At 41.5% G+C, this 23,260-nt stretch overlaps 1 protein-coding gene and 1 pseudogene across 1 annotated transcript; one reads left to right on the top strand and one right to left on the bottom strand.

Annotated features, from left to right (window-relative positions):
- Positions 1-745: 745 nt before the first annotated feature.
- On the bottom strand, positions 746-9,636 carry LOC120053876 (U3 small nucleolar RNA-associated protein 4 homolog). The gene is made up of 17 exons (XM_039001157.1): positions 9,541-9,636; positions 8,979-9,147; positions 8,575-8,763; positions 8,382-8,466; positions 8,128-8,217; positions 7,793-8,004; positions 7,391-7,562; positions 7,194-7,285; positions 6,925-7,021; positions 6,694-6,758; positions 6,375-6,497; positions 5,842-5,998; positions 5,584-5,690; positions 5,362-5,457; positions 5,009-5,194; positions 4,663-4,773; positions 746-1,097 (listed from the first exon to the last, which is right to left on the bottom strand). The coding sequence occupies exons 2-17, from the start codon at positions 9,135-9,137 to the stop codon at positions 981-983; spliced, it is 2,058 nt and encodes a 685-aa protein (XP_038857085.1). The 5' UTR covers positions 9,138-9,147; positions 9,541-9,636; the 3' UTR covers positions 746-980.
- A 5,036-nt stretch (positions 9,637-14,672) lies between these two features.
- Positions 14,673-18,910, top strand: LOC120053205 (annotated as a pseudogene).
- Positions 18,911-23,260: the final 4,350 nt, after the last annotated feature.

The raw sequence follows: 23,260 nt of genomic DNA, 5'->3' as shown, positions 1-23,260 counted from the left end.
AAGCCCCTTTCTTGATCGGTCTCAAACCGCAAAACAAAAGAGGCTTTTTTTCTATACACAATATCAAAGTAGATGCACTGAAACCCCCTACAACCAGACACACACGTATCTCATAGAAATAAGTGAAAATAAGGACTGTGTGCTGCTGTTGGCCCTCTCACCATTCAGGCCAGCAGGATGAAGATCCCATAAACACACCCAGAACCAACAACACACTCTGCTTACATGTCAATCATGGTGGGAGAGCAAGCTGGGCCTTATACCAGTATGACCCCATCATCCACACACAGCAGCTGTTCAAAGTGTTTGTATCGACTGTACATATTCCATTCAGTATATTCACTCAGTCAGTCCAAAAATGAACATTAGTATGACAGAAAGACAGGTGTGAGTGGTTAGGAATATCCATATCTGGATTTTAGTACATCAAATGGTGCTCAGTTCTAAGGCTGTCTCTTCTAAAAGAACAATAAGCTGGTCTACACGACTGAATTCCACAACTAATAAGCTAGAGGTATGAACAACATGTAACCATTTTCTATGAGGGAGACAGTAATATCCAAATGTCAAACTGGTGCTGTAATGTTGCTTTGTGTATTACAAATAAACTGTATGTTTGAGGAATGGTCTGCTATTTACATTATTGTAGACTTAACCCTGAAACAAACTTTACACTGAAACCTAAACCTTGACTGTCCTTGCCAATTTTAGGTAATTACCTTGCGAAAAATGACAAAACAGTCTGTACATTACAGTAAATATTTTATTTATTACTGTATAAAACAGTCTTTACAAATCATGGGTCAGGGGTGTAGAGAGACAGGCTGTGCTCCGATTCCCTTCCCTGCTCCTGAAATGTGCAACTGGTCACAGCAGTCGCAATCTTTTAAAATGCAATGAATGTGTACCCACTTCGGGGAGAAGGATAAAGAATCGAAGGGCAGCCACAGACAAACAAAAAACACACCTCTCCCTATTGTTTATGTAGCAAACTTTTTCTGTCTGACGGGAGCAGGTAGCTGGGATGTGATGGCCAGGAGGGGGCGCTCCACCATCACCAGAGACTGGTCATCCAGCAGACTCACAGAAAGCAAGTCCTACACAGGAAACACATCAGAGGAAAGAGAAACTGATTTGACCCATTATCACATTTATAGAATCTAAACATCTCATTGTATATTAGGGGTCTAACGGCTCACCAAACCCACGGTTCGGTACGTATTGCGGTTTTGGTGTCACGGTTCGGTTTCGGTACAGCAGGAAAATGAAATGCCATTCACATTGTTCAGCAATGTTCCTGGCATTGTCTGTTGTGACAGGACTGGTATGTTGGGCCTCAAAGTTTCCACTCTGAAGCTGCATTTGTAATAGAGGTTGATTGATTAATCGGAATGGCGATTAATTAGGGTCGATTTCAAGTTTTCATAACAAATCGGTAATCTGCATTTTTGGACACCGATCGTGGTCGTTTACATTGCACTCCACGAGGAGACTGCGTGGCAGGCTGACTACCTGTTATGCGAGTGCAGCAAGGAGCCACGGTAAGGTGCTAGCTAGCATTAAACATATCTTATAAAAAACAATCAATCTTAACATAATCACTAGTTAACTACACATGGTTGATGATATTACTAGTTAATCTAGCTTGTCCTGCGTTGCATATAATCGATGCGGTGCCTGTTAATTTATCATTGAATCACAGCCTACTTCACCAAACGGGTGATTTAAGCGCATTCGCGAAAGCACTGTCGTTGCACCTATGTGTACCTAACCATAAACATCAACGCGTTTCTTAAAATCAATACACAAGTATATATTTTTTAAACCTGCATATTTAGTTAATATTGCCCGCTAACATTAATTTCTTTTAACTAGGGAAATTGTGTCACTTCTCTTGCGTTCTGTGCAATAAAGTCAGGGTATATGCAGCAGTTTGGGCGGCCTGGCTCGTTGCGAACTGTGTGAAGACCATTTCTTCTTAACAAAGACAGCCAACTTCGCCAAACGGGGGATGATTTAACAAAAGCGCATTTGCGCCTAACCATAAACATCAATGCCTTTCTTAAAATCAGTACACAGAAGTATATATTTTTTTACCTGCATATTTAGTTAAGAAATTCATGTTAGCAGGTAATATTAAACTAGGGAAATTGTGTCACTTCTCTTGCGTTCATTGCACGCAGAGTCAGGGTATATGCAACAGTTTGGGTCTCCTGACTCGTTGCGAACTAATTTGCCAGAATTGTATGTAATTATGACATAACATTGAAGGTTGTGCAACGTAACAGCAATATTTAGACTTATGGATGCCACCCGTTAGATAAAATACGGAACGGTTCCGTATTTCACTGAAAGAATAAACGTTTTGTTTTCGAAATGATAGTTTCCGGATTTGACCATATTAATGACTTAAGGCTCGTACTTCTGTGTGTTATTATATTATAATTAAGTCTATGATTTGATAGAGCAGTCTGACTGAGCGGTGGAAGGCAGCAGCAGGCTCGTAAGCTTTCATTCAAACAGCACTTTACTGCGTGAGTCAGCAGCTCTTCGCTGTGCTTCAAGCATTGCGCTGTTTATGACTTCAAGCCTATCAACTCCCGGGATTAGGCTGGCAATACTAAAGTACCTATTAGAACAACCAATAGTCAAAGGTATATGAAATACAAATGGTATAGAGCGAAATAGTCCTATAATAACTACAACCTAAAACTTCTTACCTGGGAAAATTGAAGACTCATGTTAAAAGGAACCACCAGCTTTCATATGTTCTGAGCAAGGAACTTAAACGTTAGCTTTTTACATGGCACATATTGCACTTTTACTTTCTTCTCCAACACTTTGTTTTTGCATTATTTAAACCAAATTGAACATGTTTCATTATTTATTTGAGACTAAATTGATTTTATTGATGTATTATATTAAGTTAAAATAAGTGTTCATTGTTGTCAGTATTGTTGTAATTGTCATTATTACAAATATATATATAAAAATCATGCGATTAATCGGCATCGGCTTATTTTGGTCCTCCAATAATCGGTATCGGCGTTGGAAAATCATAATCGGCCGACCTCTAATATTTACTAGTTGTGAAGCCGTAAATACCAGTTGGATGCATTCATGTGATTTGACCTCATTGAGAAACACTGATTGGCTAATGGCCAACCAGCTGCATCAACCATAAACTAAAAGTACAGCTTCATGCTTGAAAACAAATTAAAGAGTTCAAAAAACAGATAGCCTTTTATAAATAATGTTTTGTTGTTGCAGATAACAGCCGAAAATGCTGTTACGAGGCAATTTCCTTAGTAGGTGACGTCAGAGGTCACCATGTGGGAGAGGTGGGTGCTCAGCATGATAAACGAGTTTCCCTACTAATAATTACCAGTTGGAGAGCCGTTCGAGTGGATTCTTCCCAGTCGTATGTGGTAAATTCCCACTTGGTTACAAACGCACCATGACTGACACCGCCTCTTCTCAGTGCCAGATGTGCTCTTGTGACTCTCATAAAAGGAGGCGTGTCTGTAGCACAGTACATCTCCCACTCCACAGTAATGTGATGGGCGGTCAATGTTAAGCGCAACACAGCATTGGCCAATTCGTTGAAAACTTTGGCTTTGGTTTGCTGAATTTGGTGCAAGGGGGAAGCTGGTAACGTGGCTTCAGCACTTTTACAAGGTGCTGAAACCCCTATTCTTAACCACAGAGAATAGGTACATATCTGTGGCTATAAACCAAAGACTGTAAAATAAAATATAATTATAAACTGGGTGGTTCGAGCCCTGAATGCTGATTGGCTGACAGCTGTGGTATATCAGACTGTATACCATGAGCATGACAAAACATTTTTTTTATTGCTCTAATTACGTTGGTAACCAGTTTATAATAGCAATAAGGCACCTCGGGGGTTTGAGGTATATGGCCAATATACCAGGGCTAAGGGCTGTATCCAGGCACTCGGCGTTGCGCATAAGAACAGCCTTTATCCGTGGTATATTGGCCTTATACCACACCCCCTCGTGTCTTATTGCTTAAATATAGCCTACCTATCGATTTTGTAATTTCTTCGGACCGGTCAAAATCAACTGCTTGAACGCAGAGGGGAGACGATGTGTTGTTTCTTTGCGTTTCCTTGCTCTGGAAGACTGGGGCGATGTCGACGTAAATGTGTCAACATATTTGAGGTGTTGGCAGCTGCATAGGCTATTCTTGTTGATACTGTTAACGTTGTATCCACAACTCTCTGTCAATCATCCTTGTAATCTACTAGGAAGTCAAAATGTTCCCAAACTGGAGAATCTTCCTCCTGGTTCATCACCCCCACCACCGTACAGAGCTACATTAGTTCCCGGCTGCGCCTCACAAAAGGACAGTTTGAAACATGCCAATTAAGATTAGAATTTTGATTATACATAGGCTCTTGTTGTTTCAACAGAATAGCCTGAAAAACAATTTCAGCTCAGATTTACTTGAGGCATGGGTCTACAACATAGCGTAGGCTATAGGCCTAGTGTTTTTATTTGGATGTATTCATTTGGGTTCAGAGAACGAACCAAGGTCCCCCATCGAACAGTTTGGTACGAATATGTGTACTGTTACAATCCTACTGTATATAAGATATATCCAACAGAATCCTGATATCTGTCCCAAACAGACACTCACCTGGAAGGTTTTACATATTTTGAAAGCATGGAGGTGACTGGGCCTCCCCTGCTCTGATAGGCTTCTGAGGGTCATCTGATTGTAGAACTGCGTCTTCTGGTCAGGGAGGGGCTGAAAGGGTAGAGGGTGACAGTGTTAACCTCACAGGCCAGTAAAAGCAGGTGTTTCTAATGATAGTCAATATGACCCATATTAAGCCACTAAACCAACACTGTTCCTTTAATAGATGAAAAGGCTCAACCGAGAAGGACTGCTAAAGGCCATTATGACAAGGACATTGATGGTTAAACACTTTAAAGAAAAACAAAAAAGAAGGATGCCTGTAGGAGAGATGCAGGTTTCTTACCAGACTTTGGTCGATGATGCAGAACATGTGCATGTCGTGCAAGAGGATCTGTTCAGGATTTTTAGGGTTGAAGGTCACGTGGGTGACGGGTGTGTCCCGGTCCAACCACAAGTTGTGGAGCCCCTGCTTCTGAAGCTTTCGGCTCCAGTCTGTGTACTGCTTCTCCACTATGGAGTACTCAAATATCTATAGACATGGACCAAAGAACAGTCAGCATATCTACACGTGTCAGAGTACTAAATCGTAAACTTACAGCAGAAATCACAAGTTTCAACAAGATCACTCCTGTTAAAAGTATACTTGAGAGATACTAATATCTGCAGTGGCAGTATGAGAGATGGCATGGTGTTAACCTGTTGGTCAGCGTGCACCATGGTCAGGTTGTTGGTGGTGGGGTGGATCCCCATGGCACTGGGACAGGAACCATACACAGGTACTATACAGTGGAGCTGGAACACAAGAACAGGGTCATGTGAGGCTGTCATTGGAAACAGATTACACTACTTTTACAGTGTTACTTTTAGTCTTACAGAACAGGTGTAGAGCTTGACTGGATCAGTGGAAAACCCACTCACCTTTAGTTTCTGTACATTGTAGACGTGGATCTCACAGTCACTATTTGCTGTCGACAGCCACTTCCCATCCACACTGTTAGTCATTAAGTGAATGGGCTGTCTGGACCCTGGAAAAAGAAACAGCAGAGTGAGGCCATGTTACCAAAAACAGAGATTAGGTTATCCAGCACAAAGCTTTGGTTTTTCAGTGAAGAACATCAACATTGCAGTTTGCCAGTTGACAGGTCAGATAACCAATATCGCTGATGATCTACTGACCTGACTTAGGCTTGAGGGTGTGCACATACTTGCACTCAGATTGGCTAAGGGCAATAACGAGGACTGATGATTGGCTGGAAGCAGCAAACAGTTTGGAGGAGTCTGAAGAGAAACACAGCTGGTGAGCAGAGCGCAGGACCTTTGGAAGCTTGGGTACCTGGGGGAGAGACCGAGATTTGTTATACTTATCTTACTGAACAATGTACGAGGAGAACAAGACTGGGCTCAACCAGCAATGTTGGCATTTTAAATTGACATTTTAAAGCACTGACAAATGGTGCCATCTACTGGATGCTTAGTCTAAATATTTGTGAAATTATTGTCCAGTCACAGCTTGACTATTTGAATGATTATAAATTTGACTGTCCCTTGGGAGAGTGAAAGCACACAATCTATTTTCAGATTAAACAAGCTCAAATGATACTCAACTAGACTAAACAGGATTTTATGAATTAGTCCAACAATGAAATTGGATTTGTGTAGCAAATCAGCAAACCCCTTTAGCAAACATGATAAAGTGGACTTGGTAATACCTTGGTTATACTGATGTCGTTATTGTCCGTCTGCAGCCTGTAGAGACGTACACTGGACATGGTGGAGTATGCTAGCCATCCTCCACAGGAGGACAGAGCACTGCAGCAGATATGATCCTCACCCTGAAGGCAAACATAACAGAAAAACAAAACTACAGTTGGAGGGTTTCTTCAGCATTACATAAACTCAGACTATGCCACTCAAATTCAATGCATAGTATCATTAGATCAGCTAAAATGAAATTCCCAAATGTGAGGTGATTTTGGATAGTTCTACAGATTGAGGTGATAAACAGTTGTATGCAGGAGAAATACCTACCTTTCTCTTGAGATGGAGGAGTTTCTCAGGTTTCCTCTTCAGAGGCAAGCTGTCTCCTGGCTTGCCTGAAAGTTAGAGATGTGTTGTCAAATACAGCACACAATAACTATACCCATTAGACAGGTGTGATAATCACTCCCCTTTGCTTGAAAAGTCGCTACAATAATGTGCATGATATTGACTGTATTTCTCCCATCTCCCTCTTTCCATCCATGTGAGTGAGATTCTCACCATGTCCATCACTCTCTCCCAGTCTCCACAGCTCCAGCTGGCCAGGGAACTGGAAGAGCAGTAGCCCTGCCTTCTTTGCACAAAATACTAGATTCCGCTGAAAAGAACAGTACAAACAGGATCAAATCAAGATTTTTAGTGCAATTCTATAACAATCTGTTCAATGTTAATATGAACATTCTGTTGAATTCACTATTCACAATCTATGCAATTAACATTATTTGAAACAGCTCTGATACCAGAGTAATTTCTACTAGTTCTGTACTCACATGGGGAAAGTGGATCTTGCGAAGTGCCGAAGCATGTGACCTCTCATCAAACTTCTCCAAGAGGGGTCTCACTACAAGCTGGGTATCCATACCTGAGGAGAGAATGTATCCAGAATTAGTAATGCAGTCAATATCGGGCAGCATTTGTTGTACTACAGTAGCATTTCCCCCTTATCCATTTGAACATTAGCATTGACCTCCAGAGACGATGGCGGTCTCGATCTCAGCCAGGGCTCTGACATCATGCGTGTGGTTCTTGAAGGTCCTGGTTCTGACCCACTCCTTGTCCTGCTGCTGCAGAGTAGGAGCAATGAACTGGAACTGGATCACAGTACCCTCTGACGTCCCTGCCACCACACTGCTCTCATCCTGTCAATCACACACAGACCAGTCTACAAGGAAGCTCCACTCTAGTCAATCCTACGAATTCACATTAGTTGGGTCAAACAAATCACATTCACCTGCAACATATGGATTCAGACAATCAAAGAGACACCTACATTCTCTAGCACCTCCTAATAAACAGAGTGCAACAATCTGGAAGGAAGGATAAAATATTGGTAAAGGGCAAGTGTCCATCACAGTGAACACCTTCTCACCTTGGAGACAGACAGTGCCAGCACATCCCACTTGGTCACCAGGTGTGTTTTGACGAGCGTGCCGGTGTGTCCGTCCCAGACTTGGACCTTCCCAGCAGAGTCACCGCTGATGATAGTAAAGTCTGACAGGAAGACTACACTCCAGACTACAGTCTCCCGACTCTTAGAGCCTCCAAAGCCCCGGTCCACCAGGAGCCTCTGTACAGCACGACCTGAATCAACAAACGCTGGAGGTCAGGATCAAACAAGTCCAAAATTGGAAACATATCAAAAATGCACTGTGGTTAGCTTACTAACTGTCTGACAATATTTTCACATGGCTGTTCCTAACTCACCTGTCGGGACATCAAAGACACGGATCATGTCCATCATGCCAGCAGCAATCTGTGCGCCAGAGGGGTGCCAGGAGATGGATAAGATGCGACCTGAAAGACAGGATTACACAGTTTAAGCTGCACTAGAAGATGTCAGTTGTCAACATAGCTGCAACCCCATTGACAGCAAGGATGCCAAAACATATTAAGAAAGGTTGTAATGTAAGGAAGGAACACATTTTTAGACAAGTGAATCGATACTCTGTTCCACTCACCTTTCTGTCTGTCCAGATTGCGCTCAAACTGAATGCTCTCTTCAAGTACCTCAAACAATTTCACTGTCCCATCTTCACATCCGATCTAACATGATTAGGGGAAAAAATATTATTTAAATTCCATCTAAAGTCAGCATGAAAAACACAAATTCCAATATGTTTGAAAGGACACTATTACAGAGAGGTGACTGACTGCTAAGTGTGCCCCCTGAGAATTGCTGGTGATGGTCCAAATGGGGCCCCCATATGCCTCCAGGGAGTACTTGGGTCTCAGGCTTTCCAGATCATATTCTGTGACCTCTCCATTTAGGCCAGCACTGAACAGGCGTCCTCCAACCCAACACAGGGCCTCGATTGACCGGGAGTCCTTCCCTGGAATAACCTGCAGATACCAAAACAAGTGTTAATTAATGGCAAGTGTGACAACCAACCGTGGGTGTATTTCTGTCGACAATTTTAATCAACAATAAGCATCAACAATGTCCTAAGGAGGGAGGTGTAAAGCCTTTTAAGTGTGCTATAATGTAGACTAACGATCAAGCATAATGTTAATTTTCATTCTGAATAGACCATACATGTATAAAACGAGTTACTAACCTTTTCCTGGAAATAGTGGTCTGCGAAGTTGAAAATCTCCACACTCCCATCCATTCGTCCCAGGGCCAATCTCTCTGTGTGGGCATTGAATGCCATAGCTCTGATGGCAGCTGGCATGTAGTCGAAAAATCGAACCCGGTGCACTTTAAATTCCCCCATTGTCGCTAATCTAAGAAAACAATTAAATGCTAAAATTAAGAGGATTAAGAGTTTTGCATGGAAGTCATTATTGTTATGCAGTTAGCTAGCCTCGTGCCGTGTGTAAACTACCGACTAAACTGGCATAATGCGATGCAAGTCATAATTTGAATCATGTAAGCAACAAAATGGCTATCTAGTAACTAAAAAAAATAGCTCGCTAATTAGTTCACGTTAGTTAACTAACTAGCTACGTTACTTGGCTAGCTAACGTTAACGTTAAATTAGCTAGCAAACCATTTGGCTGGTTAGCTAGCTGCTCGTTTGACACTGAAAGAACACCGCTTGCCTATGCGCAAATCATTATATTGTTGACATGTAACAATGTATAATGCACATACAAACAGTTAAAGAAAACGCTTACTTTTATCGTCCCTTTCTTTAGTATTTCCTTCACTTTTCCCAAATATTAATTCCTATGTCCACACGTTGAATTACAGCAGACACCACGTTGGACACCTTTGAACCGGAAACCAAAACCACTACATGCAAGTGACGCGTCTGTGCGCCGGATGAAGGTGGTACATCTTCCTGGCGGGAAAAACATGAAAACAAACAGGACTTAAAAAATATATATATATATATATTTTTTATTAACAACAAATCAATACAGAAAGTACATGAGGGAACACAAGTATATATAGATTATATACAATGGACAATCGAGCTAGGGGGTACAATATCACATTACAATTACACAAGGACCTTAAGGGACATACATACACTTATAATTCTAACAGCTTTTTTGTTAGAGTATTTAATTGTCTTAAAATACAGTTCAATTTCTTTTTGTAGGGTAAGAAAATGTTGTTGTTTTTTTGTAAATTTCCATTTGTGTATATGAAATTTGGCCAAAAGAATAATGAAATTAATTAAATTAAAATGTTTCAGCTTAAAACAAACAGGACTTGTCAGTGACAGAATTAGCGTTAATGCGTGACTATATTTACCTAACAATATTTCATTGATTGCCTGTGTTGCATCTCTCTTTTTCTCCTCCCCTGTCAGTGTTTCAGTTATCTTTCTGCGAGCAGCACGATGGTTCAAATTGTTAAAACTTCAAGGTAAGACTTCTCAATCATCTGAATTCTTATACATGGTCAATTCAGAGAAGTTTTGTCTGTCTCGTCGCAGAGTATGAAAACATTCAGGATAGTATAACTTCCCTAGCTAGCTAACTATTTCATTTCGTCAGATGGTAATGAACAGAGTTCGATCTGTTGAGAGACTGACAGCATTGACACTCGCAATCAGTCAGCTGTAGTGTATGAAAGATGAATTTCATAATGTTTAGTGACAATGTTTGATGTCTATGTATTTGGTGAGTACATCTGTTTCTACTCCCCTATCCATCCCTGTCCAGTGTGGATGGTCCTGGTCCTACTGAGTGGCTGCTGGTTGAACTCCAGGGGGAGATGATGTCCAGGCAGAACTCTGGATTGGCTGGGAACCTGATGGGAGATCTGCTATACACCAAAGAGGCACATGACAACATGGCACTATAATGCAGTGCTAGTACACTCTTCTGTTACCTCTTTCCACTCAGAGATGTTGTGTCTTGTCTTTACTGTGCTCACCTGTGTCCCCTCCCCAGGGTGTACCTGTGCTCATTGTGGGACACCACATCCTCTATGGGAAGGTGGTCAAACTGGAGAAGCCCTTCGCTGTCCTGATGAAACACTCTGGCCTCCCACAGGGGGAGAAGGTTCCCATGGAAATCAACCAGCAGAACCCCACCACCTACTCTATTTCCGCCCTCATCAAGAAGAAGCTCATCTTCAATACTCGCCCAAAGCCCATCATCACTAATGTGCCCAAGAAAGTGTAGTGAAGTGCTTGGTCATATGCATTATAGGGCTCACTGTCGCAAAACACTTTTAACTGGAAAAAAATTGACAAGTTCAGATAGTCCCTGTTGCAGTCTGTTTTCTTCCGTTTTGTGCCTGTTGCAGTCTGTTTTCTTCCGTTTTGTGCCTAACGACCTTGACCCTGGTCACCTCTGTGGGAGCAAAGGACATGCTGCACTCTTAATGACTCCATACCCACAAGTATGGAGCACACATTGCAAGACTGTGCTTGGGACACCCTCCTCTGGCTTGAGGTTATGGGACATCTGAAACTAGGCTGTGTGCATATTTGTTTTGTTATGTCAGTGGTTACACTGCTGGAATTTGCTAAACGCTGTGGTGTATTATTAAAATATCTTTATTGTTGCACTTATCAGATGACAGGATTTAGTAATGCCTTGACATGACATTTGTACAGTGATTATTTTCAGATGGGGAAGAAATTGCCACAACAGTCGAATGAGAATATTTTTTTTATTCAGATAAAAATACATTTTTTTTCAACTGCTGTACAAGTCGGAAAAATAACTGTTTTGATTTCAAATACAAAACCTTTTTCCAACAACATGTCTTGCCTTTTATATTTAAACATAATGAAATACATAGGTGGTTACAATACTTTATTTTCTGCTATTACTGTAACGGCAGCCTTCCCTCTCTTCACGAGAAGAGAGGGTGGAACAGGGATCGGACCAACACGCAGCGTAGCCAGTGCTCAACATATTTAATTAAACGAAAACAGTGAACACTTACAACTTTACAAAACAACAAAATGTGGCAAACCGAAACAGTCCTATCTGGTGCAGACAAAACACAGAGACAGGAAACAGACGAACTAGACACACAACATAGAATTCCCACCCAGCTCACGTCCTGACCAACACTAAACAAGCAAAACACATAAGAACTCTGGTCAGGACGTTACAATTACATACCAATAAAATGTGTATTTTCTGTTTCAATAGCCATATGCTGGTGCATGATTCTGAGTTTTTTTGTACCCTACTACTGTATTAGAAATGCTATCTTGGTTTATTACTTTTACATGACAGTTATAACTAACTGCCTGTTCTAAGTCTACATGAAGCATCATCCCTAAATCATAATAGGGATGATGGTGATATGAGTGATGTCTCATCCATGAAACTACAAAAAGACCCGTGTAGCAATGTTGAGCACTAGAGACAAACTACACTGAATAACAGATCATTGCGCTCACTACATCACATTGTAAAAATAATGTAAACCGCTATTGTTTCATGAAATGTACAAATCCCATAGTTCCTTTTAAATATAGGTCTATTCTTAAACCCACAATTATTGTACATCTTCAAAATATCTTTGTATATATACAATACACAAAATATATTACTTTGCAATATACTGTGAAAATTGTCTTTATGTAACATTGAATGTTGTATGAGCTGAGAGGTTTGTTGGATAGGCTCAACGGTTGTTCTGCGGCATTGAGACACGCCTTAGAAAAGTCTGGTATAGATTTTCAGTCACAGACGTATTGAATAGTTACATAATTATATTCAAAACAATTATAAGACTGGGTTTTTTCATTGTAAGATATGCTTACAAAATATGGCTGGACATCTACAGTCACTCAGCATTATGAGACCGATTGATTTGTTTTCAAACAGAGGCAGGCAGTATCAAGGAAATCAAAATTGCTAATGACAATATTGTAGACTGAAAGCAGATGTTCAGCCTGATAGATAGGCTATAACAAAGATTGTATTTGACATCTCCACACCATACAAACGAATGTCAGACAACACTGTCACAGTCATCTATATGGTGTCCTTGCCTCTCATTTCTTCACATAATCCCAACATCTATGTCAGAATCAGAAGAATCAAAATCACCTTTATTCGCCAAATAAATTTACACATACTCATAATTTTACTTGCTGATATGCTGCTGCTAGTTTACATACATCATACATGTGCATAGAGAGTCTTATTACACAGTCACCTGACAAACACCCTCAGGAGTAGAAAGGGAAAGGTAGGCCACATCTACATGTTAAGACAGATGAATAATAGAGATTAGTTTGCTGTCTGTACACAATGTTAAACACTAAGTTCAGTGTTCCAGCATTCAGTACTTATTCCTTAAAGAGGACCAAAGGGTTGCAAGCCTCCCTAGCCTCCTAGGGGCTGTTTATGTGTGTGTTTAGGGGAAAGGGGGAGGTCCCTTCTTGGCATGCAAATAGAAGTGTAACCATAGATGTCCACCCTTTTTGCTCCATGATGGCTAAAGGGACTAATTCATCCAGCCACACAGTACAAAATTTCCCCCTCTGTGTCTGGCCACCCCACCCCACACCACACACAATCTCTCTGGCTGACTGGCGTCTCTTAATGGCCTTGTGACTCCAACATGTTTTCCAATGTACTGCCTAAAACCAAACCCATTAATGACCACAAGTAACTGAATGAAACACTTGTGTAAATGAGGGATGCAAAGTATATTGAAAGCAGGTGCTTCCACACAGGTGTGGTTCCTGAGTTAATTAACAATTAACATCCCCTCATGCTTAGGGCCATCATGCTGGGCAGGCTAATATTTTGGCTACCATGGCTATGCCCCCATCAGTGGTGTAAAGTACTTAAGTAAAAATACTTTAAAGTACTACCTAAGTAGTTTTTTTGGTAATCTGTACCTTACTTTACTATTTATATTTTTGACAACTTTTACTTTCACTTCACTACATTCCTAAAGAAAATATTGTACTTTTTACTCCATACATTTTTCCTGACACCAAAAAGTACTCGTTACATTTTGAATGCTTAGCAGCAAAGGGAAATTCACGCAATAATCAAGAGAACATCCCTGGTCATCCCTACTGCTTCTGATCTGGCGGACTCATTAAACACACGTTTCCTTTGTAAATGATGTCTACATGTTGGAGTGTGCCCCTGGCTAACCATAAATAAATAAAAACAAGAACATGGTGCCGTCTGGTTTGCTTCATATAAGGAATTTGAAATTATTTATACTTCTGCTTTTACTTTTGATACTTAAGTATATTTTAGCAATTACATTTACTTTTGATACTAAAGTATATTTAAAACTAAATACTTTTAGACTTTTACTCAAGTAGTATTTTACTAGGTGACTTTCACTTTTACTTGAGTCATTTTCTATTAAGTATCTTTATTTAAGGAATTGCAAACAATCTTGTGCCTTGTGAAACTGATGTGGAGGTTGCAGTTTTGAGCCCCAACAACAGCAAACTCTGATTCATAGCCAAGACAACACTGCAAAACATATTCCTGATGGCCGACAAAGTTTGTACTTGAACATCTATATCACCTCTGGAAATGTACTGTACCATCAAATTGACCTACTGCACCATTGGTAGATAGAGGCTGAGCAAGTCTGTAAACAAAATTGTTTTATGTGTCTTGTTTGCACTTTCAAGTTTCACGTTATGCAATCCTCATTTAATAAAATAATATGAACACAACTTAAAGAGCACACAAGTGGAAACTTCCACGACATTATCTCCATTCTCCAAAAACAAAAAACACATGTCAATTTAGACATGGTAGCACCTACACTAATACTACCTGACCTTGATAAAAGGGGTTCATGTTTTTATTTTCTCATTATGGATTTACAACTAATAACAGCAATGGAGTGCCTACGGACGTGAGTGCTACGGGTCTGTAGTCATTTAGGCAGGTTGCCTTTGTGTTCTTGGGCACAGGGACTATGGTGGTCTGCTTGAAACATGTTGGTATTACAGACTCAATCAGGAACATGTTGAAAATGTCAGTGAAGACACCTGCCAGTTGGTCAGCACATGCCCGGAGCACACGTCCTGGTAATCCGTCTGGCCCCGCAGCCTTGTGTATGTTGACCTGTTTAAAGGTCTTACTCACGTCGGCTATGGAGAGCGTGATCACACAGTCATCCTGTACAGCTGATGCTCTCATGCATGCCTCAGTTTTGCTTGCCTCGAAGCGAGCATAGAAGTGACTTAGCTCGTCTGGTAGGCTCGTGTCACTGGGCAGCTCGCGGCTGTGCTTCCCTTTGTAGTCTGCAATAGTTTGCAAGCCCTGCCACATAAGACGAGCGTCAGAGCCGGTGTAGTTTGATTCAAACTTAGCCCTGTATTGACGCTTTGCCTGTTTGATGGTTCATCGCAGGGCATAGCGGGATTTCTTGTAAGCTTCCGGGTTAGAGTCCCGCACCTTGAAAGCGGCAGCTCTACCCTTTAGCTCTACCCTTGCAACATGAACTGGTGCTAGAGCAAGGCTGGTCTGGAGAACTTTCTAAGCACAGGGATCTCAGAATGGAAAGGAGGGTGGAGAATGGATGCTGTTGTATTACAGAAGAGATACGGATCTAAATAACATGGTCAATGCATAAGTATGACTATCATTAAATAATCAGTGCAATCCATACATCTATTTGGGGTGTACGACTATCACATTGCACATCGTTTCACTGGAGAAGCTGAGTGGTGTGCTTCCTGGAGTAGTAGGAATCAGGATGTGTCTGATCTAAGGACTAGATACAGTACAGACGTCAATGGCCTGATTACAGTTTACATCACAGTCTGCAGCCAAATAAGGTCTCTGATGGCTTTAGCCCACACTGCTGAATCGCTCAGCTTTGAAATCCCTGCCCTGGAACAAATCAATATAACAGGTCTGCCGGCATCTCTGTGGCCCAGCAGGAAGAGACCAATGACTGTAAATAAACAATGTGGGACTGAACATCAAACAGACACATGCAGCACGGCACAGTACAGGACATGGTAGGGCAGCTTGGCATTCAGACTGATAGACAGGAACCGGATATTCTACTTCCTCTGCTACTGAGATCTGAGGAGAAACCATGGGAACTGGGCAGATAATGAACCATGGTCACTGTAGCTCACGTTGTCCAAACACATGGATAATCAGCCTCACTCTTGTACTTTAAACCTGGAGTTGTCTGAACTGCACTTGTAAAGATACAGGGTGACATGAGGATGAAAGTGAATGGCCTACTTCGCCTCCCATAATCATTACCTGTAAAGTTGTAAACATGATTAGAATCCTTTTGTAGACCCAACAGCATTGTGACATGTGATTGGCTTCTCTTTGAGATACTGTAGGATAGGCTAATATAGCTCGGCCTAGAAACCCTCAGGAGACAGTCAGAAGATCTGACAGATGATGGATCCAATCTGGCCAATGTGGACCACAGCTGCTAAAAAGCATGAAATCTTTGAATGAAGAGAGCCCTGATGACTCATCCTGAATTTAACTCTGTTGCTCTATCGATCGCTCCATAGAAACGTTAGTTGGTGTGTTGTATGGCCAGAGCGATGTGGATGGGTAGCTAGGCAAGCTCTGATAAGGTCAAAAAGCTTCATTTTGAGGAAATAGAATCACTGTAAAGCACATGAAAAATCTGGAAGTGTTACTAAGACATGGTCAATTAGCGTAAAATCAGGATCAATAACCTAACCAAGTCAGCACTGTGTTACTTTTACTGAAGTCACACTGAGTAGTGCACTCGTGTGTTGCCACGCAAAAGCTACAAGTTGATCCAGTCACTGAGCCATGGTAAGGACCTAGCACCCCACCCACCAGGCTGGCAGTTGACAGAGCAAATTATTTGTGGGTTATTACAAACATGCATTCGGTGTCAAACATTTACTTTCGTTTTTATGGTTGTTTTGGAAGAGCAGTCGCTAACCTGCCAAATAAACAGCGCAGTTTTAACGATCACGTGCAAGCCCATTATCTAATTAGTGAGAGGGGGAAAAACTCTCAGAGGGCCCCTGGCACAGTCTCTCTGTCAGGGGGAAAGGGACACCTTACCCGGGCCGGCAGGGCATCCACGTCGGATGTGAACTTGAAATTACAGTGTCTGGTCTGGAGCTCCATGATAAAGATGGGCTTTGGTTAACATTGGCCAGACTACATGGAACATTCGCATTCTGATTAGTGTTGGCAGAGTCAGAGTGAGCCCCTCAGAATGAGACTGTGGTTGGCCCTGTACAGTAGGCTAGCTCAACTGCAACTGGAAACCGGACCTAACTGTAACTGTTGCTGTGCCAGAGCAGCTCCTCTATGGAATATAACTTGGAAAAATATTAGGAAAGACCCACAAACGCTACCTCCTTAGCTCTATGGTTATAAGCACATCACATACAGTGATAACAAACCTGAATAAACCAGTGTTTGACCTATGAAATCCTCCAAGAAGTAGTTCACACCATAGGTGCATGGAAATAGTTGAAGTTTATTGAACCGAGCAAAGCAGTAAGTATAACCATGGCTGTATTACAGAACTGATTATGTAAGTGTGTCACAAGCTCCTTTAGAGAAAATCACAGACCACCACTGTTCAGGTGAGGTGGAGAATGTGTGTTTGACACAATCATATTTTCCTGTATCACATTCACATTCTGTTCCTAGGCCGTCATTGAAAATAAGAATCTGTTCTTAACTGACCTGCCTAGTTAAATAAAGGTTAAAAATAAAAAAAATGTTTCCCCCTTGACTTTTATTTTTTTTATTTAACTAGGCAAGTCAGTTAAGAACAAATTCTTAGCCTTCAGTTCTTCATCGCTCTACGTGTTTAGAGTGAAGGTCAAGGTGTTTACTAATGGGCATGATACCTTAACAAACAGAAGCCGATGGAAAATGTTGCAACAAGTATGTTACAAAAATACATTACCGCCACCTGCTGGTCAAAGGTGTTAGGACAAGCACACGTCACAATTCATCTTTGTAGGCCTACTGTATGTTCAAAGACTCCAGCAATCACCTACTATGTTGAAAATGACCAGGTCTCTCTATGTTTCAGCCTCAGGATAGTAGACTGCACATTTCTGTTCAAACACAGTCATTCTGTTATCTCCTCTAAGGACTATGAGTATCCAAACCAGCAGTCCCAATCCACGCAGCACCAGAAGAATGACCGCTGCCCACCCCCACCTCAGATGCTGCCGGAGCAGGCCTGCGAGGTGCCCGGCTGCCGCTCTGACTCAGAGTGTGAGCGCCACAAGCGCTGCTGCTATAAACGGCTGCATCTACGCCTGTCTGGAGTCAGTGCAGCCCACCCACCAGGTAAGCGCCACTGATCTAGATGACAGTACACAAAACCACACTTATCGACCCATATGACCGCACGCATGGTCATACAACGCATGGGCATGGTTCTAACCATTGGTACCAGGATATGCAGTAAAATACTGATGATATCATTAGGCTCAAACTTACCAATGATGTGTTTGTGTTGACCAGTGCTGGACTGGCTGGTTAACCCAAGCCTCGGTGGCTGGGAGGGAATGGCTGGACTTCTAGATGTGTCCAGATGAGGTACTGCAGGGTGAGTAGCCTCGAACATCACCATTAAAACGGACCTGAACGCTACAACCATCAGTGTGTGTGTTTAGTTTACCTCTGACCTGTGTGTCCCCTGCTCTCCAGCGGAGGCCTGCAGCACCACAGAGGAATGGTGACGAGCCCCTGCACTGTCCCACAGGCTATGAGTGCCACATCATCAACCAAGGAAACCCCGCCGCTGGCATCCCCAATCGGGGACAGTGCATCAAGTCTCGTGGCAACTCTGGTAAGGTCCGATTGTCAGACATTTAATTTAGTTCTAAAAACTGGCATAATCACGAACTAGAGGTGCTATTTCTCATCTAGATGGACGTCCCATGAGGCAAAAGTCCTACAAGGACTATAAGGATTACTTGGGTAAGTGTGGTGATCAACTGTCCTGTATACTCCATAATTACACTGCTAGGGTCTCTTTTACATGAACATGCCTGTCATTTCTCCACTATAGGAATTGGAAGCAGCTCAAATAATGCAGTGGCCAATGAGAAACAACCACCACAAACACATGGGATGGAGGTAGGTGTTATTGGATGCCATTTAGGAAAAATAAACAAGAGGACAGAATATAGCCCTATAGTTTGCTATGACTGAGCTATCAAGGTCATATAACAATCTATAATAACCATTTCTATCTGACAGATAGTAAAAAAGCTGGTAGTCTCTTCAAAAACTGTCTCCTCCCTCAGATCTTCAGATACCTCAACACAGAACCTCAGCTATCAGAGCCCACATATCATACCTCTCTTGACAACGGAACAACAGAACAACCAGACAACCTCACGGCGCTTTACACTTCCCATGTCTGGCCTGGGGAAAGGAGGAAAAACCAAGCCTTCAGTTCCTACCTCTTCTCAAACTGGCATACTCCTTTGGTTGTAATAATGGTACAGGCAGGGTTTTAAACAATACTTTGACAAGATTTACCACACCAGACACATGCTTTGGTTGAGTCATGGTAAGACGTAATGGTGTTATGGTTGAAAAGGAGAAATGAACAAGACACAAAGCCCCTTTCTTGATCGGTCTCAAACCGCAAAACAAAAGAGGCTTTTGTTCTATACACAATATCAAAGTAGATGCACTGAAACCCCCTACAACCAGACACACACGTATCTCATAGAAATAAGTGAAAATAAGGACTGTGTGCTGCTGTTGGCCCTCTCACCATTCAGGCCAGCCAGGATGAAGATCCCATAAACACACCCAGAACCAACAACACACTCTGCTTACATGTCAATCATGGTGGGAGAGCAAGCTGGGCCTTAATACCAGTATGACCCCCATCATACCACACACAGCAGGCTGTTCAAAAGTGTTTGTATCGACTGTACATATTCCATTCAGTATATTCACTCAGTCAGTCCAAAAATGAAACATTAGTATGACAGAAAGACAGGTGTGGAGTGGTTAGGAATATCCATATCTGGATTTTAGTACAATCCAAATGGTGCTCAGTTCTAAGGCTGTCTCTTCTAAAAGAACAATAAGCTGGTCTACACGACTGAATTCCACAACTAATAAGCTAGAGGTATGAACAACATGTAACCATTTTCTATGAGGGGAGACAGTAATATCCAAATGTCAAACTGGTGCTGTAATGTTGCTTTGTGTATTACAAATAAACTGTATGTTTGAGGAATGGTCTGCTATTTACATTATTGTAGACTTAACCTGAAACAAACTTTACACGAAACCTAAACCTTGACTGTCCTTGGCCAATTTTAGGTAATTACCTTGCGAAAAATGACAAAACAGTCTGTACATTACAGTAAATATTTTATTTATTACTGTATAAAACAGTCTTTACAAATCATGGGTCAGGGGTGTAGAGAGACAGGCTGTGCTTCCGATTCCCTTCCCTGCTCCTGAAATGTGCAACTGTCACAGCAGTCGCAATCTTTTAAAATGCAATGAATGTGTACCCCACTTCGGGGAGAAGGATAAAGAAATCGAAGGGCAGCCACAGACAAAACAAAAAACACACCTCTCCCTATTGTTTATGTAGCAAACTTTTTCTGTCTGACGGGAGCAAGGTAGCTGGGATGTGATGGCCAGGAGGGGGCGCTCCACCATCACCAGAGACTGGTCATCCAGGCAGACTCACAGAAAGCAAGTCCTACACAGGAAACACTCAGAGGAAAGAGAAACTGATTGACCCATTATCACATTTATAGAATCTAAACATACTCATTGTATATTAGGGGTCTAACGGCTCACCAAACCCACGTTCGGTACGTATTGCGGTTTTGGTTGTCACGGTTCGGTTTCGGTACAGCAGGAAAATGAAATGCCATTCACATTGTTCAGCAACTGTTCCTGGCATTGTCTGTTGTGACAGGGACTGGTATGTTGGGCCTCAAAGTTTCCACTCTGAAGCTGCATTTGTAATAGAGGTTGATTGATTAATCGGAATGGCGATTATTAGGGTCGATTTCAAGTTTTCATAACAAATCGGTAATCTGCATTTTGGACACCGATCGTGGTCGTTTACATTGCACTCCACGAGGAGACTGCGTGCAGGCTGACTACCTGTTATGCGAGTGCAGCAAGGGAGCCACGGTAAGGTGCTAGCTAGCATTAACATATCTTATAAAAAACAATCAATCTTAACATAATCACTAGTTAACTACACATGGTTGATGATATTACTAGTTAATCTAGCTTGTCCTGCGTTGCATATAATCGATGCGGTGCCTGTTAATTTATCATTGAATCACAGCCTACTTCACCAAACGGGTGATTTAAGCGCATTCGCGAAAGCACTGTCGTTGCACCTATGTGTACCTAACCATAAACATCAACGCGTTTCTTAAAATCAATACACAAGTATATATTTTTTAAACCTGCATATTTAGTTAATATTGCCCGCTAACCATTAATTTCTTTTAACTAGGGAAATTGTGTCACTTCTCTTGCGTTCTGTGCAATAAAGTCAGGGTATATGCAGCAGTTTTGGGCGGCCTGGCTCGTTGCGAACTGTGTGAAGACCATTTCTTCTAACAAAGACAGCCAACTTCGCCAAACGGGGGATGATTTAACAAAAGCGCATTTGCGCCTAACCATAAACATCAATGCCTTTCTTAAATCAGTACACAGAAGTATATTTTTTTTACCTGCATATTTAGTTAAGAAATTCATGTTAGCAGGTAATATTAAACTAGGGAAATTGTGTCACTTCTCTTGCGTTCATTGCACGCAGAGTCAGGGTATATGCAACAGTTTGGGTCTCCTGACTCGTTGCGAACTAATTTGCCAGAATTGTATGTAATTATGACATAACATTGAAGGTTGTGCAACGTAACAGCAATATTTAGACTTATGGATGCCACCCGTTAGATAAAATACGGAACGGTTTCCGTATTTCACTGAAAGAATAAACGTTTTGTTTTCGAAATGATAGTTTCCGGATTTGACCATATTAATGACTTAAGGCTCGTACTTCTGTGTGTTATTATATTATAATTAAGTCTATGATTTGATAGAGCAGTCTGACTGAGCGGTGGAAGGCAGCAGCAGGCTCGTAAGCTTTCATTCAAACAGCACTTTACTGCGTGAGTCAGCAGCTCTTCGCTGTGCTTCAAGCATTGCGCTGTTTATGACTTCAAGCCTATCAACTCCCGGGATTAGGCTGGCAATACTAAAGTACCTATTAGAACAACCAATAGTCAAAGGTATATGAAATACAAATGGTATAGAGCGAATAGTCCTATAATAACTACAACCTAAAACTTCTTACCTGGGAAAATTGAAGACTCATGTTAAAAGGAACCACCAGCTTTCATATGTTCTGAGCAAGGAACTTAAACGTTAGCTTTTTACATGGCACATATTGCACTTTTACTTTCTTCTCCAACACTTTGTTTTTGCATTATTTAAACCAATTGAACATGTTTCATTATTTATTTGAGACTAAATTGATTTTATTGATGTATTATATTAAGTTAAATAAGTGTTCATTGTTGTCAGTATTGTTGTAATTGTCATTATTACAAATATATATATAAAAATCATGCGATTAATCGGCATCGCTTATTTTGGTCCTCCAATAATCGTATCGGCGTTGGAAAATCATAATCGGCCGACCTCTAATATTTACTAGTTGTGAAGCCGTAAATACCAGTTGGATGCATTCATGTGATTTGACCTCATTGAGAAACACTGATTGGCTAATGGCCAACCAGGCTGCATCAACCATAAACTAAAAGTACAGCTTCATGCTTGAAAACAAATTAAAGAGTTCAAAAAACAGATAGCCTTTTATAAATAATGTTTTTGTTGTTGCAGATAACAGCCGAAAATGCTGTTACGAGGCAATTTCCTTAGTAGGTGACGTCAGAGGTCACCATGTGGGAGAGGTGGGTGCTCAGCATGATAAACGAGTTTCCCTACTAATAATTACCAGTTGGAGAGCCGTTCGAGTGGATTCTTCCCAGTCGTATGTGGTAAATTCCACTTGGTTACAAACGCACCATGACTGACAACCGCCTCTTCTCAGTGCCAGATGTGCTCTTGTGACTCTCATAAAGGGGGCGTATCTGTAGCACAGTACATCTCCCACTCCACAGTAATGTGATGGGCGGTCAATGTTAAGCGCAACACAGCATTGGCCAATTCGTTGAAAACTTTGGCTTTGGTTTGCTGAATTTGGTGCAAGGGGGAAGCTGGTAACGTGGCTTCAGCACTTTTACAAGGTGCTGAAACCCCTATTCTTAACCACAGAGAATAGGTACATATCTGTGGCTATAAACCAAAGACTGTAAAATAAAATATAATTATAAACTGGGTGGTTCGAGCCCTGAATGCTGATTGGCTGACAGCTGTGGTATATCAGACTGTATACCATGAGCATGACAAAACATTTTTTTTATTG

Source organism: Salvelinus namaycush, chromosome 9 (genome assembly GCF_016432855.1).
Source record: "Salvelinus namaycush isolate Seneca chromosome 9, SaNama_1.0, whole genome shotgun sequence".
Classification (NCBI taxonomy): Eukaryota; Metazoa; Chordata; class Actinopteri; order Salmoniformes; family Salmonidae; genus Salvelinus; species Salvelinus namaycush.
The sequence above is the reverse complement of the archived record's forward strand: the minus strand, read 5'-3'. Positions and strand labels throughout refer to the sequence as shown.

Bases quoted from the DNA above. Each gene is read 5' to 3' on its own strand.
- LOC120053876 (XM_039001157.1), bottom strand. From the start codon at position 9,137: ATGGGGGAATTTAAAGTGCACCGGGTTCGATTTTTCGACTACATGCCA. The intron at 8,005-8,127 runs GTGAGTTAGGAA...TTGTTGATTCAG, and splicing joins TGTCTTTGATGTCCCGACAG to GTCGTGCTGTACAGAGGCTC. The intron at 7,286-7,390 runs GTCAATGCTAAT...TTCTCTCCTCAG, and splicing joins GACCGCCATCGTCTCTGGAG to GTATGGATACCCAGCTTGTA.